Below are 19,121 nucleotides of genomic sequence, written 5' to 3'. Positions count from 1 at the left end.
GAAAACAAAGTAGGTGTCCTGTTTAGCCTATATATTGGCATCTTCCTATGAGAGAAAATCCTTATTATTTGTTAGTTTATTTTGAGTGAATCTTAAATGCCTTTCTGTGGATCAGATGCATCAGAATCAGCTGGTGAGCTTTTTTTTTTTTTGAACTTTATTTTTAGAGAAATAGGGTGCATGTGAGCAGGGGAGGGGCAGAGAGAGTGGTGAGGGGCAGGGGGAGAGAGAGAGAGAAAGAGAGAGAATCCCAAGCAGGCTCCATGCCATCAGTGCAGAGTAGAGCCCAACCCAGGGCTGGAACTCACAAACCACGAGATCATGACTTGAGCCAAAATCAAGAGTCGGACGCTTAACCAACTGAGCCACTTAGGCACCCCAGTTGGTAAGCTTTTTTAAAAATATGGATACCCAGACCAAAATCCCCAAAGATTCTGATACATCCAGTTTTCTTCCCAGAAAATGCTCCCTCATTTTTAGTTCAGAATTCCTTTTGCTGTCTTTAAAAATTCTAAAATCAGTGGCTTAAATAAGGTAGGGTTCTTTTGTTCCTATAAAAGAAGCCCAGGGGGACAAAACATAAGAGATTCTTTTTTTGTTTTTTTAACGTTTATTTATTTTTGAGACAGAGACAGAGCATGAACGGGGGAGGGTCAGAGAGAGAGGGAGACACAGAAACGGAAGCAGGCTCCAGGCTCTGAGCCATCAGCCCAGAGCCCGACGCGGGGCTCGAACTCCCGGACTGTGAGATCGTGACCTGAGCTGAAGTCGGATGCTCAACCGACTGAGCCACCCAGGCGCCCCAATACATAAGAGATTCTTAAATATGAAGAACAAACCGAGGGTTACTGGAGAGGTTGTGGCAAGGGGGATGGGCTAAATGGGTAAGGGACATTAAGGAATCTACTCCTGAAATCATTGTTGCACTATATGCTAACTAACTTTGATGTAAATTTTTAAAAATAATAAAATAAGCCCAGAAGTAGGTAACCAAAGCTGCTTGGAAGTTCCATGGTATTAATTTCTTAGGTGTCTCTTTTTCTCTCTACTAGGTGGCACCTCTAGCCATCATGTCAACTTTCCAGGGAGGAAGAACAAGGTGGAGAAGGGGACAGGGTAAAAAGGCCTCTCCACTTAAGTTCCCCCTCGCATTCTAAGGAGCTGTTTCAGAAACCTCACTTTATAACTTTGGTTATTAGCCAGAATTTAGTAATGGTCTGCATGACTCCCTATCCCTCACCTTTAGTCTACAAGAGAGTATGGGAAATGTTTTAAGCTTGACACATTGCTGTCCCTAACAAATTTAGCATTAGATAAGGAAGAAAGAATAGACAGTGAGATCCTGTTTAGCCAAATTGAGAACTTCAGAGAAAGGGAGGTTCTTTATTATCAAAGATTAGCTGTCACTTTACAGAAGAGGTTACTTGAACCAAGTGGTTTATATATCCTGTAAGTTACTTGCTTAGCAATTTCCACTAGAGTGGAACTTCACGTTGGTTTCATGTGGTATTGGTGAAGTCCAAGGGATGATTTCCTAACTACATTTAATAAATTTGTATCTCTTTATAAAGGTATGTTTATTTGTATTATGAATTTACAATGTTATTTTAGCTCCAGACTATTCCAAAATTTGTGTTCAGACTACTTAATACTATAAGCATTTAATCTTTGGAAAGTTAGACTCTATATTATTTTCATTACACCGTGCAAATGCATTTCCCTTGCAGTGTATCTTTCCTCATGTACTCATTTTTAGTTTTTTCTGGTATGTTCTTATTTTCTTTCTCTAGTCTTGTGCTATTACATGCTTTCATTTTTTTAATAGCCTTTTTTTTTTCTTCTATCCCAGATTGGTCCACTGTTCACAGTGGCTACAGCTCTGTCTGAAAATGGTTATGGTTTTAATAGCAGAACTCTTTGGCCCCTCCTGTATGGCTGTTAATATTCTGAAATACTCTGCATTGACTGCACATTCTCCCAGGGTTCATGGTCACTCAGGGTTGGGCATTTGATCCTAGAGTGGGAGAGACAGGAAGTGATCATTATACACCAGTGATACGGGATTTAGTAAACAGTCTTTTGTGTATCTGAAAAGACCTTTCATTTAATAGCTGAGTTTTACGTGCTGTATATTGATACTAGGGCATACAGTTACTTTATTTTGTTCTGTGGTTCTGTAGCATAATTTCCTCTGTCCTTACTTTACTACTTTAGAATTTATAACATTCTAAATAAAATTACAGAAATCTTCTGGAGGGTGAATAGTGATTTGATTGTGATATACTTTTGGGTATATTAAAAGTTCAGTCACTGTATTCTAACACTCTACATATTTAGTAAGAGCCTGTTATTTTGCTTTCAGTGTAAGATAATTTTTGACAACTTTTTATTTTGAGATAATTGTTGATTCACATGCAGTTGTAAGAAATTATATAGAGAGATCCAGTATACCTTTCATCCTGTTTCCCCTAATTGTAACATCTTGTATAATTACAGTACAGTATCACAACCAGGAAGTTGACATTGATGCAGTTCATCAACCTTAAACAATGGGAGATTATTTTTAATTTTTTCACTTTTATCGTTTTAAGAATTTGTTGTTGGAAAGTCCTTGTAGATGAGATGTTCATGGAATAAAGGAATTGCACTTACTTTTTTTAGCTGTGGAAGTGATTATCAGGAAAAAAATTCTTAATCCTTTCATTTAAAAAACTTGGGGCGCCTGGGTGGCGCAGTCGGTTAAGCGTCCGACTTTAGCCAGGTCACGATCTCGCGGTCCGGGAGTTCGAGCCCCGCGTCAGGCTCTGGGCTGGTGGCTCAGAGCCTGGAGCCTGTTTCCGATTCTGTGTCTCCCTCTCTCTCTGCCCCTCCCCGGTTCATACTCTGTCTCTCTCTGTCTCAAAAATAAATAAATGTTAAAAAAAAATTAAAAAAAAAAAAACTTAATGCAATTTTAAGGCAAAAATGTGAAACTTCTCTTTGACATTGGATTCCTTAGATAGATTTCTAAAATCTGTTGATGATAGAACCACTCTTTTTCTATTTTGGGATTTAAATATAGGTTCTAGCACATTTATAATACTTTTTATAAGCTGAAATAGAAAGCTTGTGACTAGATATTCCTGCTAGAAGTTTATCCTTATATATATGACAGCTGTGCCTGTGTCGCGGCCTTACAGTTTCATAGTCTCACAAAATACAAACATGACTCATCCTTAACATTTCCTCTTCTTAATATCACCCACTGAGTGCAGAGCATCTTTTCTTCACCTCATTCTACCCTCCTGTTCTAAATTAAGGTTTCCACTTCTCTTAACTACAGTATCTTCCAAAACCTAGTAGTAATACCTACCACTTACTGGATATCATCATTCTGTTTATAGCAATTCTGCAGTGAAGCAGTACTATACACATTGAACTGATTAGGAAATTGACAGTAAGGTATTAAGTAACTTGGCAAGGTTGCTTAGCTAGGTTTTGAACTGGGACGAAAATGTAGGGCTACTCTGCTCTTTTGGCAATTCCTTTTATCAGCTTTCTTAGAATGACATTCATTTATCCAGTTACTCCAGGCATCGGGCATGCTAACATGAAAGGCTGTCTGAGAGGATAAGTTTGCTAGGCCTTTAAAAGGTAGAATCTCCAGGGACACCTGGGTGGCTCAGTCGGTTACGCATCCAACTCTTGATTTTGGCTCAGGTCATGATCTCATGTTTGTGGGTGTGAGACCCGTGTTGGGCTCTGCACTGATGGTGCAGTGCCTACTTGGGATTCTCTCTCTCCTCTCTCTCTCTGTCTGCCCCTCCCCAACTTGTACTCTGTTTCCTTTTCAAAATAAATAAATTAAAAAAAAAAAAAAGAATCTCCAAGACTTGGTGATTGACTCAGCATGAGAAATGGAGAGAGAAGAAAAGAGTATAGGATAATTCCCAAGTTTAGAGTTTGAGTGCTTGGGTGGGTTGTAACATGATTCTCTGGGATGGGAAATAACTGCTCAAGAGGATGAGCAAGTTTGAAGGAGTGGGGCAGTATAAGGGAGAAAGGGCAGGGGTGTAAAATGTTCTGATTGTGATTAACTTGCAGTGGGTGATGTATATGAAAGTAGTGAAAGGGCACATGGTAGGCTTAGTATAAATTTTTAACCTTACTATTGATAAAAGTATTAATTCTCTTTAGTCCCTAAGCAAAAACAAAGTATGTACATTTGTTTTTCTGTCCTTTCCAACTTTTTATTACAGTTTTTCTGAATTTAATATTGAATCATTGAAAATTTGATGTAAAATCGTATGCTCCCCTAGTGTACCCAAGGGATTATAGTTTTTACTGAAATTGTCAGAAAGCCATCTATGTAATATCCTCTTGTCTGGAACCTGGTCTGGATATTGGATGTGAAGGAAACTACAAGGCAGTTTGCATTTTATTGCAGACATATATCTTGAGTAATTAAAGTAACCCTATTTCCTTTTTCCTGGATTAAGGGCAATTTAAAATTAAATACTAAGTGTAAATTTAGATAGAATCCTTTAAAAATGTTTCTATTTTAGAGTATAAAAGTAGTACATAGCTATGTAGAAATATAGAAAATCAAAACATAACGATTTGTTGATAATCCTACCTACCATCTGTAGATAACCATAGATAATATTGTATTTTATTTATTAATTTTTATTCTGCAAACTTAGAATCAACTGTTAATGTAATTTCATAGCCATTTTTACTCATTTATACTATGGTCACGTCTCATATTGTAAAATAACTGGTATGAACTTAGATTGTGTCCTCTTTGCTCTTGTAATTCATACTGCAGTGTCTTTTTTTACGTAGATTTCTATTCTCAGCTTTTCTAGGAAAGATACTTGAAAATCAAATAACTGGGTCAAGAACATGAATATTTTTAAAGTTGCCATTTTATAATTTCTATGAACAGTATTTTTATTTCTTTAGCAAGAAAATGAAATTGGGAAGAAATGTGAGTTCAAGAAAGATACACTGTGGTCAACTAAAGAAGAACTATCTGTAAGGAAATTTTTCTTTAATTTTTATAAAGATTTGACTTAATGAGCAACATCTGATCAATTACTATTAGTTTACGTTCTTAGGATTCGTTATTTCCCTTTGTGTAATTTTGGTCTATTTCATAGTTACGCTTACTCTGGGAATAATTTGATCATATTATAATCATGATATAGCAAAAAGAGGATAGAGAAAAGCCTGAGTATAATTCCCTGCCTTCTGCATAAATGTTTGATCCTGAACAAGTCACTTCCACATTTATGGACCTCAGGTCTTTATAAAATCAGGTCAGCACTTTTCCAACAGGGTGATCATTTATATCAGATAGAGGAATGGATGTGAATTATTTCTAAATGCTAAAACACATTTACAAAAGTATTAAGTCATTGTTAATTTATTAGAGTTCCTAATTACATTCTGTCACTAATAGATGAACCTTGTCTTTTGACTTTCCACTTTTTTTCTTTCTCTCCCTGTTAGCAACTTCCATTTGAATAGGCAGTCGAAGAGTAAAAAACTTAGATGGTCAGCCTTGAGTTGCTCTGGCAATGTTGATATGTAACTAGTTGGTTAATAGAAAATTACCTAAAGAATCTCATCCAGTAACAGGAAGGAATCTTCAGGCTGATTTAATACTGTCAATCTGCAATTAAAAAATGGCTTTCAGTTAATGAGTAATGAGTGTGTCCAGAACTAATGATTTTTGGAGATGTGAAAAATAATGTTACTGAAAATCCAAGGAAGCTTAAATATAGTAGATGAGAACTTGTAGAACAGATTGTTACACTAATGTTAGTTCATGGTTTTTATGATAAGTAGACAAAACAGATTCCTTGCTGAGAAAATATATAGAAGATGAAGTATTGAGATGATATTCATTGGAATAAGCTACTAAATTAAAAATGCTAAATAGTTTTAGTCTTCTGTCATAGATGAGTGTATAGAGTATTTGAGTAAGTAATATTCTGGTTTTGAAGTAGTTATGATTTGATTTCCAAATACAGAGTTTGGGTGCCAGAAATAAACCTTTTTTTACTGTTTTTTTTTTTTCCTCAGGTATTTGAACTTTTTCTGTAGATGCCCAAATAAGTAATTTTCTTTTCCTTATCTTTTCTGCTTATGTATCCGTCGTAACCCCGTTTAAGATCAAAGATGAGCTTCAGGGTGATGGTGATATGTTTCCAAGGAAGGTGTTACTGACTGAATTTAGATCACTGGTGGTTAGTAACTTTACCTCCAGAAATACATCCTGTGTAAATAGTGATTATGGTCAATTAAAGAATTTCAAGAAATTCAAAAAGGTATGGTATTCCTTTAACTACAGTATCACCAGAGGGCAGCGTTTGAAATGTTTTTAGAAATACTGTTGATGCTAAATAGTAAAAGCGGTTCATGTTGAAAACTGATACTATTTCTTCTGCTTAAAACAGTTAAAATTATTCTAGTAAGAACATAAACTGACAGTTAATGAATATGTGAATAAATATATGTTGAGTATATAAAGAATACATGGAAACAAATTTCATTGAGACTGAATTCTTTAAAGGGTGCTGTTTACCTGGTCTTCTCCACCTTAAGGGGCAGGCTTTAGGCTATATTGAAAGGGTTCTTCTACTTATAATAAGGATCTCTGGCTACCTGAAAGGACCTGAAAGTCCTTAACTCAGGACTTTATGAAGATAATAGATCTGTTTAAAATAACTGAGCACATTAAATAATGAAAAGTAGGCATTTTACTGTTATGTGTATATATAAAAAATGTAAATATGTACCTGAGTGTTACCATCAGCCAGAGTTTCTTCTTTTTTAGGAACTGATAAGGTATTTAGTTTGTCAATATGACTAAAAGGATATTTCCGATCCAGTCTGTATTTTGTTGTCTATTGCTGGGATATTTGCTTCTTGTTCCATACCTACTACTTACTACTACCTTTTGCTTAAGCAGTTAATTAGAATACAGTTAATTTTTTCAAAAGTGGTTTCTGTGGAAGACTGCCTTTCACTAGAATATGATCTGTTTGATTCTTGCTGTGACTATGAGGTATTGTAGCTTTTCCTCTCTAATGTGAGCTACTATTAACATTTGTTAATTTTTTGCTTACTATGACAATGTGTAAAAGGTTCTGAACTCCCCTTTCTTCTACTTAGAGTGGAAGATGGAAATACTTCCCATTAGATGGCACCCACTTAATTCTTTTCCATCCCTCAGGTGTAGCGCATGAATACCACAGGGTTATTCTTTTTTTAAAAAAAAATTTTTTTTTTTTTAACGTTTATTTATTTTTGAGACAGAGAGAGACAGAGCATGAACAGGGGAGGATCAGAGAGAGAGGGAGACACAGAATCTGAAACAGGCTCCAGGCTCTGAGCGGTCAGCACAGAGCCTGACGCAGGGCTTGAACTCACGGACCGTGAGATCATGACCTGAGCCGAAGTCGGACACTTAACCGACTGAGCCACCCAGGCACCCCGTCACAGGGTTACTCACGGACCGTGAGATCATGACCTGAGCCGAAGTCAGACACTTAACCGACTGAGCCACCCAGGCACCCCGTCACAGGGTTATTCTTAACCGAATGGTTATTTCATGTTCAGTGTCATGTTACCAAGTCTCATTGTTGAATCAAAATTCAAAAGACATACTTTTTTTTTTAAGTTTATTTATTTATTTTAAGAGAGAACATGCAAACGTGGAAGAGGTAGAGAGAGAGAAAGAATCCCAAGCAGGCTCTGTGCCATTAATGCAGAGCCATTAATGCAGAGCCACAAACTGTGAGATCATGACCTGAGCTGAAATGACAGAGTCAAACACTTAACCGACTGAGCCACCCAGGCACCCCTGATACATATTTTTTATTAATGAAGTTACCAAAGATAAAGCAATCCGTGTTGGCCCAGGGATGGCCAAGAGCTATAAAGTAGTACAAACTTCTGGAAAGCAGTTTGGAAAAATTTTATTTTTTTAAAAATTTTTTTGAAGTTTATTTTGAAGGGGGGTCAATGGGGGAGAGGCAAAGAGCAAGGGAGAGATAGAGAATCCCAAGAGGCTCGAAGCTTCACACTAAGCTCGACACAGGGCTCAGTCTCATAGCTGTGAGATCATGATCCAAGCCAAAATCAAGAGTTGGACGCTTAACTGACTGAGCCACCCAGTTGCCCCTAATCTTACTACTTTTACTTTTTTTAACAGGTCATATTTCCTGGAGCAGGAAAACTTCCACACATCATTGGAGGATCAGATCTAATAGCTCATCATGCTCGGAAGAATACAGAATTAGACGAGTGGTTAAAGCAGGAAATGGAGGTTAGTAGGAAGTGAGGCCTAGTAACTTGCTTGGTTTACATTCTGGTCCCTTGTGGTTTCTTTAGAGCACATCCTTCGTAAAACCAAACTTAAGATAATTGGCCTAAGGTCATTCATTAAGGAAAATTCCTGAGTTACAGAGCATTAAGGTTAATTTGTATCTTTGCATAATGCTTCTTTAGAGACTTTTAGATTTATTAGTTAAAAAAGATGGGACCCAGACAAATGAGTTAAGTTTACATCCTAATGTAAAGGAGAGAACAGAGACTTAACCAGCAAAAAATAAAAGAATACTAAAAGATAACTGTTAAAAGATGGTTGTACAGTCATACGGGGGATATTACAAGTAATATCAGTTATATATAGTATGTGAATGAACTGGGCTTTCCAAATCTGGAATTATCTTTCAGCAGTTCTGAGAATTTCTCAGTCCTTATTTTAGTATTACCTTGTTCCTGTTTTTCTATTGTATCTCTTTTTTCTTGTATATTAATTTTTTAAGGAATTGCCATAATTTTTCCATAGCAACTTCACCATTTTGCATTCCCACTGATATGTGCAAGGGTCCAGTTTCTCCACATCCTCTCTAGCACTTCATTTAGTTTTTTTTTTTTTTTTTTTGATAATGTACATTTAACTGGTGTGAATCTCAATGTGGTTTTGATTTGCACTTTCCTAATGATTAATGATGTTGAGCGTCTTCTCATATGCTTATTGGCCATTTGTGTATCTTGTTTGGAGAAATATGTATTCAAAAATCTCTTCTGATTATCAGATTGTTTATCTTTTGTTGTTTTTGAATTATGGGTGTTCTTTGTATATTTTGGATATTAGTCCCTATTATCACATATATGATTTGCAAGTATTTTCCCTTTCTCTAGGTTGCCTTTTCACTCTGTTGATTTTGTATTTTGATGCACAGAAATTTTAAATTTTGATGTAGTTCAGTTTATCCGTTTTGTTGTTGCTTACCTGTGCTTTTGGTATTATATCCAAGAAATCGTTCCCAAATCAAATGTCAGGATTTTTTCCCTTTTTTCTTCCAAGAGTATTATAATTTAGCCCTTATATTTAGATCTTTGATTTTGAGTTAATTTTCATAAGGGGTGTAAGGTTAGAGTCCAACTTCATTCTCTCTAGTTACACTTTCACACTTTGGTTCAATGATACATGAACATACCATCTCGATGGTGACAAGCCAGTTATACTATTGACAACTGTTTGCTGTGAGAACCTTGCCTTAATGCCTCCTCCCATGGGCAGTTGTTACTGATCCATCTCATTTTTCCCCAGAGTCTAAGTTTTAAGAAGGTAAGAGAAATCATTAAATAATGTTGGTTGATTATTAAGTAGTAATTATTTACATTTAGTTCATATTCTTAAACTTTTAATTATGAAAAGTTTTCAAACATACACAAAGAGAGGAATGAAACAAACCTCAAACACAGATTCAACAAATATCAGGATTTGCACATCTTGCTTCATCTGTTGCCTTTCTCAACTTTTTTTTCTTTCTGGAATATTTTTCTTTCTGGAATATTTTAAAGCAAATCCCAATCATTTTTCATTTCATTTTTATTTATATGTTCAAACATACAGATTTCTGATCAAGTACATATTATGTCAGAGTGTGTCTTCCTATCACTTTACAGTAGGGTACTTAATACAATCAATTCATGTTCAAAACCCTAAACTAGGATCAGCAGCATAATTTTGATACTTGAAATTGCTTTAAAGTTTTATAATTTCGCATACTTGCCTTATGGCATGTCTTCGATCATATCTACAACTAATATGTTGCCTAAGTCTCAGGAAACCAAATCTCAGTTATGACATTGCTCTTTTGGGAAACTATAAACTGCTTTACAGCTCTCCATGTTAGAATGTGATTTTCAAGAACTCACTGTTTACACATAACAGCTGTATATATTTATATACTGCTATAATGAGAACTCACAGGAAAGATTATAAAAATAAGCTTCTCTTTTCTTTCAAATTTTTTAAGAGAGCACATGTGCATGGGGGTGGGAGAGGGGCAGAGAGAGAGGGAGAGAAAGAATGCCAAGCAGGCTCTATGCTGTCATTGCAGAGTCCCATGGGGCTCGATCTCACGAACTGTGAGATCATGACCTGAGCTGAAATAAAGAGTCAGACAGACGCTCAACCAACTGAGCCCCCCCAGGGTCCCCTATGCTTCTCTTTTTTTTACTTTCTTCCTAGGTGTTTTGAGTCCTAGTGGATATTATGTAAAAAGACCATCTACCTGATTCATAATTCTTTCAACCCCTGACTTTTTTTTAAACTGGAGAATTTAATAAAATTAAGTGAAGTGGACAACTTCTGCCATAGAGGAAGTTACTGCATGGAAGTTAAGATTTCAGAAACATAGGACTATTGAATTGAGAGATAATCAAAGGCCTCCTCTAGGGTTAGAATGTTTTCTTCTTAGTCTTTGTATTGCCTGATTGTCCAGTCCTCCTGGAACCCAAAGGTGGGCTCCAGATAGGTTGTCTCAGCAGGCTATTTGAAGTAGGGCCACTTGGCAATTGAGGGGTGAGGATAATAACTCTTCCCTGAACTCTACAATTTTATATCCCTTTCTTTATCTTATTTTATATATATTTTATCTTTTTTTTTTTCCTCTGAAATGTATTTCTTGGTAACTTCTCCACATTGTCTTCCAGTTTGGTACTTTTCCCTTCCACTCTGTCTAGTTGGTATTCCCACCCATTCATTAAGTTTTCACTTAGCCTATTGTATTTTTTCAATTTTGGATGTCTGTTTCATTCATTTCTAAATCTTGTTCCCTGCTGATATTTGTAAGCTCTTCTTTTGTTTTCTGTGCCTAAAATGCTTGTTGCTATTTATGTTTGTGCTAATCATCTCCTATGGAGCCTTGTTTCCAAGTACATATTTTGTGATCTTTTTATGTGAACCACTCATTTTCCTTGTAGTTTGATCTGTGGGAATTCCTTGAGTTCTGATCCTCCAGAAAAGATATGTTGTGTCTGCCAGTCTTGTTCTACTACTAGGAAACCACTTTAGCCTCAGCTGGCGATTTTCTTGGATTACCTAGGTAGTTAATTCCTAGGATCACCTAAAGTACTCAGAAACCTGAGTGAAGGCCAGCTTGTCATTATAAACTTGATAGTTTTTTTCTTTCCTTCACCCTGTGCTAGGGTCAAGGCAGACAAGTTTCTTTCTTATCTTCTTTTGTGTTGTAGACTTTATTCCTTTTTCTCCCTTAAATGCTGGAGTCTTTTCTTAGATCCCTCATCTTTGATTTTCTCTCATATCACTCATCACCCATTGCAGACATCAAAGGCAGAGCCCAGTTTTTTTATGGTTTGTGGATACCCACAGAGGAGGGCAAAAGCTGGTTGTGTTGTTAACTTCTCAGGGTTTTTATTCTTCTTCATTGTGGGTTTAATGTAGTCTCTAGCAATTTGTTTTTAAAAATGCTTTTTAATTAAAAAGTTGTTACAAAGGTCACTAAAAAATGGAGGTTGTTCAAGGTCACTTAGGATATGTAGTGTCAAAAAATGGAAGAATGAAAATGACATCTTTCCTCCTTTCTTTTTTGAAAGAATAAATGGCCTTACTATTTAAAATGTGCATTTCAAAGAATTATGGTACTGCCCAAAATAATGATGAGGTTACAATCCTGAAGTCCAGAAATAACCCATGTAAATTCAGTAAACTATTCCAGACGTCTCTTTATTGAGGAGGAGTAATAGCTAGGACAGAGTGCAAGAGAAGGGGAGGATCGATAGAAGAAAGTAAAGCTGAAAGCATTGCTGAATTTGTGCAAATGTTTCTTCTCAAGATATTTTGTTTTCTGAGATGCATCTAAGACCAAGGGGTGATAGATACGAAAAAAAAAACCACTATCAGATTAGAATCAGTATTTGTTTCAAACTGCCTATTTGATTTTCGATGGTTTTTGGCTCCCTGCTGTCAACAGTGAGGAGATTGTACTTCCTCCATTCTCCCTGCCCCCGCCCATCTTCTGACAGTCCTTTCTTACCTCCCTTTTAAAGGTGATTTGCACTTGCAAGTCAGAAGCAGTGAGAATGTGTCTCAGTGTTTCCCAGTTCTCCATTTGTTTTCCCTGAAATACAGTATGTTATTTTGATCTGCAGATGCATTTCTTTTTATTTCAAGGAACTCTTCTGTTACATCTTTGAAAGCATTTTTCTATTTGCTGGGTTCTGTATATTTAAGATGTAACCATGCTTTTATTACATCACCTTTACTCTCTATACCCATTTCTTCTGCACTCCCTGTGGTTTTCTTAAGCTCTTTCACTGTGTCAAAAATTCACATTTCAGTTGTGTCTGTGTTATTCTTCGTCAGCTATATGACCCTGGGTGGATTACTTGATTACTTTATGCTTGTGTTTCTTCCTGTGTAGAATGGGAATAATAATAGTACCTCCGTTTCACAGAATTTTTGTGAGAATTAAGTAAGATGCTATTTATAAAGCATTTATAACCATGGAAAGAGTCAGTGTTAGCTATTTCTAATTTATTTGATTCTGAAATGATGTTATTAATAGGTCTCAGTGTTTTAGCATTTGTTCCCTTCTCATTGTCATTGTGTTTTGTCATCTAACTTTTTGGTTCTCCTTTTATTGCTTTCATGTTCTTAGTAACTTTTTTTTTTGATCCTTGGATTGTTATTTCTTGCAGACTAAGTTCTTCATTTATTTTGCACGTTCTGTTCCAGTTGCTGTCCTTTGTTTCCCCTTTAGTATGTGGAGTAGTTTTTGGTTTTCTATGATCTTGGCAGCTGTTTGGAGTACAATACCCTGTCCAGATACTGTTTGCTTTGCGAAGCATCCTGTGCTACTTTATGCAGGGATTACTATCTAAAGACAGTTTGTGAGGCAAAAAGTGAATGTAGTTGAAATTACTCCTACCCGAGCTCTTAGCTTTCTGGTGGAGAACGGAATGACCCTTGTGCCTCTGTACCGTCAGTGTGGCAGTGTGCTCGGGGCTGCAGTGCATGTCGCATCTGGTTTCTGTTGCCTGGAGACTTTGAATCCAGGAAAGGAAAGGCTCAGCTGGACCTGTGCATCGCTTTCCTGGGGTTGGAATTAAATGTGTACCAGGGAGCGTATCTTCTCCCAGAAGACAATCACCTGCCATTTTAGGTTGTTTACCTAATTTGTCAGGGATGTGTGGCGCCTGTGCCTGGTCAGTGTTAGTCCCACTCACTTCCCTGTGCCATTTGTCCCTTCCCAGCAGCCCACCAGCGGTGTTTTCTTTTGCCTGCTCAGGCTGCTTTTTCCCAAAATTGGAGTATTGGTAAGCATTCTCAGGTTGGTTTTAGTTCTGTGGCATTGTTTCATGTGCTGGGGCAGTGTTAGAAACATCTGCATCAATCTTTTGGTTCTTTGCAGGCCACTTTTTTCAAGGCTGTGGCTCCTTGATTATTATGGCTGTAAGGTTTTACTTGTTCTTGGACAGGGAGGGTTGAGAGAATGACAGTGTAGCTGCTGACTTTTTTCGGTCTTTTGTTTATTTGATTAGAATTAGTAGAGTCTGTGTTCCAGATTTATTCCACCAAATCTCTCTTTGCTAGAACAATTTTAGGTGAACTAGGTTGTTTTCACTCTTTAAGATAATAGAGTTGACTTTGTTGTGCAACTACGCTGTCTGTATAGAAGTATGTTACTGCTTTGACATCATACTTCCCCAGGCTGGTCCCAGCCGCTGTTCTTAAGTATCTTTTGCCTTTCTTTCATTCTTTGTCAGTTCTTCCTTTGGTGCTTCTGCTGTAGACCAGTCTTTGTTTTCATAATCACTGAATCTGTTCCTGGAGTTTCCTTCAGTTTAGGATATTTTCATTCTGTGCATTAAACATAATAATTCTTTGAGACATTATCCAACCTGATTGGAATTTTGAAAGACTGGAGATGTAATTCTCCCAAACCTTTAAAAAGATGTCAGTAATATCAGGATTTCTATTTCTTAATACTATTTTACTTAATGTTTCTACTAAGGCACATAAAATAAAGCTGATTTTTCTTTACAGTTGTTCTTTATTATAAGTTTAAAATTAGCATCCCCTGCCGGGAAGCCTTTAAGGATAATTATGATAATGATACCAGCCACTTTTTTTGACAGCTCCTTGATAAAAATCATTATCTTCCCATTTATGTGCTGCTATACCTATTAGAAAATGTGGAAAGATGTAATTTCATTTTGATATTTCCCTGTATGAATAGAAAACCATTCTGGAAGAATCCCTGCAAGTCCTTCATCTAGGCCCTTTCCACAGATTCAGAAGCTCTGTAATAGCCTGTTAAGACCTGGTGGTGCTCTTCTTACTTACGAAGACCTGGTCAAATCCTGTTCTTCATACGACAACCTTAAGTTACTTAACCTAACTCTTTGTTCCCTTATTGGTTAAAACTAGGATAATAGTCTAATAGTAGTAATGAAGTTATATGAAGATTAAATGAGATTTTTTTAATAAAGACTTTTAAGATAGTGTCTGGAAATACACAAATGTAAGTTATTAACATAAAAATAAACAGTATGTACATTCAAGGAACTTCTGGTCTTTTAGGGAAGATATGATACAGGGTGGAAATTGATACGACAAATCTGAGTTGTAGAGCTGAAGTTTTATGGGGGTTCTTCATAGCAGATGTTATTTTTAAATGAAGAGGATTGGATAATCATTGGTAAAGAGGTGAACATGTTCCTGGGCACATAGTAGGCCCTAAATTATTATTGAATGAATGCACACTGAAATATCGTCAGATATGGGAAGAGGAAAGAAAAGAGGTAATCTTCTGGGCAGAGAGAAAAATATGAACAAAAGCAGAGAGGGATGAGATATTTGTTGGGAGGTGAGTCTGGTTGGTTGGTTGTTTTGTGATTGAGTTTTAACAGACATACAGGGTTTGTGAAGAGGGAGGTGAGAAATGACTGAGAATGTAGAATGGAGCCAGATTATGAAGGTCTTTTCCCATTTTAAGGGTCAAACTCAAGAATTTGTGTTTCCTTTGGTAGGTGGAAGAAGTCACTGAAGGGTTTTGAATGGCACATGGTAGGATCATAGCTACACTTTAGAAAGAGGGACCCAGCACAGAGTTTTTCTGTTCCTACCTCTCAGCAGTGCATTAGGAGTTTGGCAAGTTTATGTTGAAAATACTTTTGTCAGTGAAGTAACTAAGCATCAGCCTCAGAGCCTGACTTGGGACCTTGGGGAAGAAAACCATTGCAGCTGGAGGCTGCTCTGGTTGAAGATGGGGGTAGATTTTGCCATCTCAGCCCCTTCAGTAGTCCTGTGACCTCAAAACACTTAATTTTTTTAAAGCGTTTTGTTGGAAAAAAATATTTAAAAACTCAGTAAGCTAGCAATATATACTTATATCGGTTGCCTTTGGGAAGGGATTAACTGGAGAATGCTGTTTAATTAGAGAACATTTGCAGAATTTTTGGCAGAAAGTGAAAATGGAGAGGATCTGGTGAATGGGGGAGATACTGATAGAGGCAAGAACTCGTAAACCTGGTGACCTTATGGATGTTGAAATCTCAAAGATAACTGTGACTACCCAGTATATAGCAGTTGATGAACCATACATTCGTTGTTAAACAAATGTTTGATATTGTGTCAATTTTGACAGGTTCAAAATCAACATGCAAAAGAAGAGTCACTTGCTGATGATCTCTTTAGGTAAAGTTTAATTTGTTTTCTCTTGAATCTTTGAGATGTATATAAAATGCCATTTTACTCATAGAGATTAAATATTCATTTCTTCTGACTTTAGAAATAGACGTTTAGTCCCTTCACCTAAATAATGTTTTGTTTTTAATGTATGTATTTTTACTTTGAGCACCTCTTAATTAGGTTTGCTAGATATGTCTTTGAGGTTTGGGGTTGATTCAGTTGAACCTGTATCACATGATATTTAAAATTTGTATGGGGGCATTCATGCAAAAGAAGGGTCCCGCACTGGGTGAATTTGGCTGGATACATTTGTGAGATTTTCAGCTCTGAGTAGAATTATGAATGAATGGGTTTCGAGTTAAGACAAAATACCAGAGCATTTGTTTAGTTTTAGTTGGCACAAGCATAAAAACAAGAGGCTGGATTAGAGTTTCAAATCAGGTTTTTGTGGGAGGTTGAGAGGCTTTATAATGGGTGATTATAATTTAATTCTGACTTAACACATTTTCAGCATTCCTGCAGGCCAGAAACCTTATAATAATTAGCTCTCAAATACTCACAAATAGTATAAAATAAAATTACTTTTCCTACTGGTAGGTAGATACTGGCTAGGGGAGAATAACATTTTCCCAAATTTACTTAAAGGCAGAACCGAGAAGTACTGTGTCTCAGAGTTTGTTTTGCAGCCAATTTGATTCTTTAATTTTATTATTAACAGTATATATCATTGGTGAAAATGGTGACATATGGTGCTGATTTTTAAGTAGTTAAAGGAGAATATATGGTTGCCAGCTAAATTTGTTGAAATACTGTAGGAGAAAATTTTATAAATAAGTCTTACTTTTGGCTCATTATACTCTCTTAGGCAGATGTTATACTTTAGTTGGGAGTTGGAGGAGTCTGAAGCCATACTGGGAAAGGTGGAAACAGATTTAGTTTTGAACTGTTTTCATTAATTATTTTAATGCTTTTACAGGACTTTTTGTTATTGTTGATGTTGTTTTATTTTTACCAAATATTCATCTAACCAACATCAAAAGGACAAAAGAAAGTAAAAATATCAGTGCTCAATGTATGATCCTAAGGATAAAATTGGCATGCTCATTGTTTGCCAGAGTGTAACTATATTTTGAAAGCTCTTTAACTTTAAAAGTGAAAGAAATGCCATCGTTTATCTAATGCTTTAACTTTATTTTTTTCTTTGCAGATACAATCCTAATGTAAGGAGGAGAAGATAACTGAGGATTTTATGAAGAAGTCACAGAAAACATTTCCATCAAGCATTTATGTCCTTTTCCTCTAGAATATATACATAAAGTACATAGAAGAGATTTAAATTACAAATGTTTTAGGCCCTAGATTTGTTGAATAAAATGCACAGAATTCCCATTTCTTTTGTGTGTGACAGTATTATTCAGTTTCCAGTCTTTGTCATCTCATGTCTTATGGTAATTTTTTCATTTTTAAATGTGGTTGTTTACTTATTGAATACTTAACATAGTCACAATTCAAAATGCTAAAACAATAAAAGAATAAGAAATTAAAGTCTCCCTTCTACGACTGGTCTAGCTACTTGGTTCCCCTCAAAAAAAAAAAAAAAAAAAAAAACTATGATCCTTCTTTCTTATGAGTCTTTCTGGAGATTTCCTATTAAAATTTTTATGCATATTTTCAGTAATTTCCTACAAAAATGATAGCATAATATATACACTGTTCTGCACCTTGCTGAATAGATTGGAAGATCATACACGTATCAGAGCATACTCCCCCCCCCCCCCCCCCACTATACCATAGCCTTCCTTGAGCTGAACTGACCCAAATGAAATGGATTTCCGTGATGAAGATGTCACCACATATCATTCTAGTACTAGAAAAGACAATATGAAAGACTTCTTCAAGCTCGTATAATGGGAAGACTTACTTGGTGATCTTACTGAGCTGGGTGTACCTCTGTTTTGAGCTTCTTAGAGTCCTAGTTTTCCTACCTGCGAAGTGTAAGTGATAAGATTGTCTTCCATGTTAAAGGGAGATGGTAAGAAAAAAGTCTTTTTTTCAAATTTTGTATGAAGACAACCTTGTACATTAGAATTGTAATAGTCTTGGGGTGCCTGGGTGGCTCAGTCGGTTAAGTGTCCAACTCTTGGTTTTGGTTCAGGTCATCATCTCATGGTTCGTGGGTTCAAGCTCTGTATTGGGCTCAGTACTGCTGGTGCAGAGCCTGCTTAGAATTCTTTCTCCCTCTCTGCCTGTTTCCTGCTGCCCCCCTCCCCCATCAAAATAAAAAGAATAAATGTACTATTGCTAGATCCTCATGGAAGATTATTGATGTTGACCACCTTTTCATGTACTTGTTGGCCATTTGTATATATTCTTTGAAAAAAGGCCTGTTCAGCTCCTCTGCTTGTTTTTTAGATTGGATTGTTTTTTGCTGTTGAGTAGGAATTCTTTATATATTTTGGATATTACCCCCTTATCAGATATATGATTTGCATATATTTTCTCCCATTCCATATGTTGCCTTTTTGTTTGGTTGATGGCTGCTTTTGATGAAGCTTTTTAGGTTGATGTAATTGCACTTATCATTGTCATGATATAACAATTATAACAGTCTCTTTATTGAAGAGACCCCTCTCCATTGAGTGTTTTTGGCTCCCTTGGCAAATACTAGTTGGCCATATATACTTAGGTTTATTTTGGGGATCTTGATTCTATATTTGTCTTGATGTATTTGTTTTTATATCCGTACCATACTGTTGTGCTGATTATAGTTTTATAATCTAGCTTGAAATAAGGGAATGTGTTGCCTAATGTTTTGTTCTTAGGATTTTTTGGGGGGGGAGGCTATTTGGGGTCTTTTGTGGTTCCATATAAATTGTAGGAGTACTTTTTCTACTACAATACTCCTACAATGGTATCCTAAAGATACCATTGGAATTTTAATAGGAATTGCACTGAATCTTTAGATGCCTTTTAGTAGTATTGACACTTTTAACAATACTAATTCTTCAGTCCACAAAGGATACCTTTCTATTTGTATCTTCAGTTTCTGTCATCAGTATTTTGTAGTTTTAAGAGTACATAATGTTAGTTACTGTTCCTAAGTTAGTTAATGTTCCTT

At 36.2% G+C, this 19,121-nt stretch overlaps 1 protein-coding gene across 4 annotated transcripts in view; it reads left to right on the top strand.

Moving 5' to 3' along the window:
- NBN (nibrin) overlaps window positions 1–17,392 on the top strand; it is a 51,926-nt gene extending 34,534 nt beyond the window's left edge. For 3 of the 4 annotated variants that reach the window (XM_043601331.1, XM_043601330.1, XM_043601334.1), the window contains 5 exons: window positions 4,945–5,016; window positions 6,159–6,314; window positions 8,204–8,317; window positions 15,960–16,009; window positions 17,211–17,392. In XM_043601331.1, coding sequence (XP_043457266.1) covers window positions 4,945–5,016; window positions 6,159–6,314; window positions 8,204–8,317; window positions 15,960–16,009; window positions 17,211–17,241 — 423 coding nt within the window. In that variant the 3' untranslated portion in view covers window positions 17,242–17,392. The remainder of the gene's footprint in view (window positions 1–4,944; window positions 5,017–6,158; window positions 6,315–8,203; window positions 8,318–15,959; window positions 16,010–17,210) is intronic. The other variant, XM_043601332.1, reaches the window with a different exon arrangement.
- The last annotated feature ends 1,729 nt before the right edge of the window (window positions 17,393–19,121 follow it).

This window comes from Prionailurus bengalensis, chromosome F2 (genome assembly GCF_016509475.1).
Source record: "Prionailurus bengalensis isolate Pbe53 chromosome F2, Fcat_Pben_1.1_paternal_pri, whole genome shotgun sequence".
NCBI lineage: Eukaryota > Metazoa > Chordata > Mammalia > Carnivora > Felidae > Prionailurus > Prionailurus bengalensis.
This window is presented reverse-complemented; position numbering and strand designations above follow the sequence as displayed.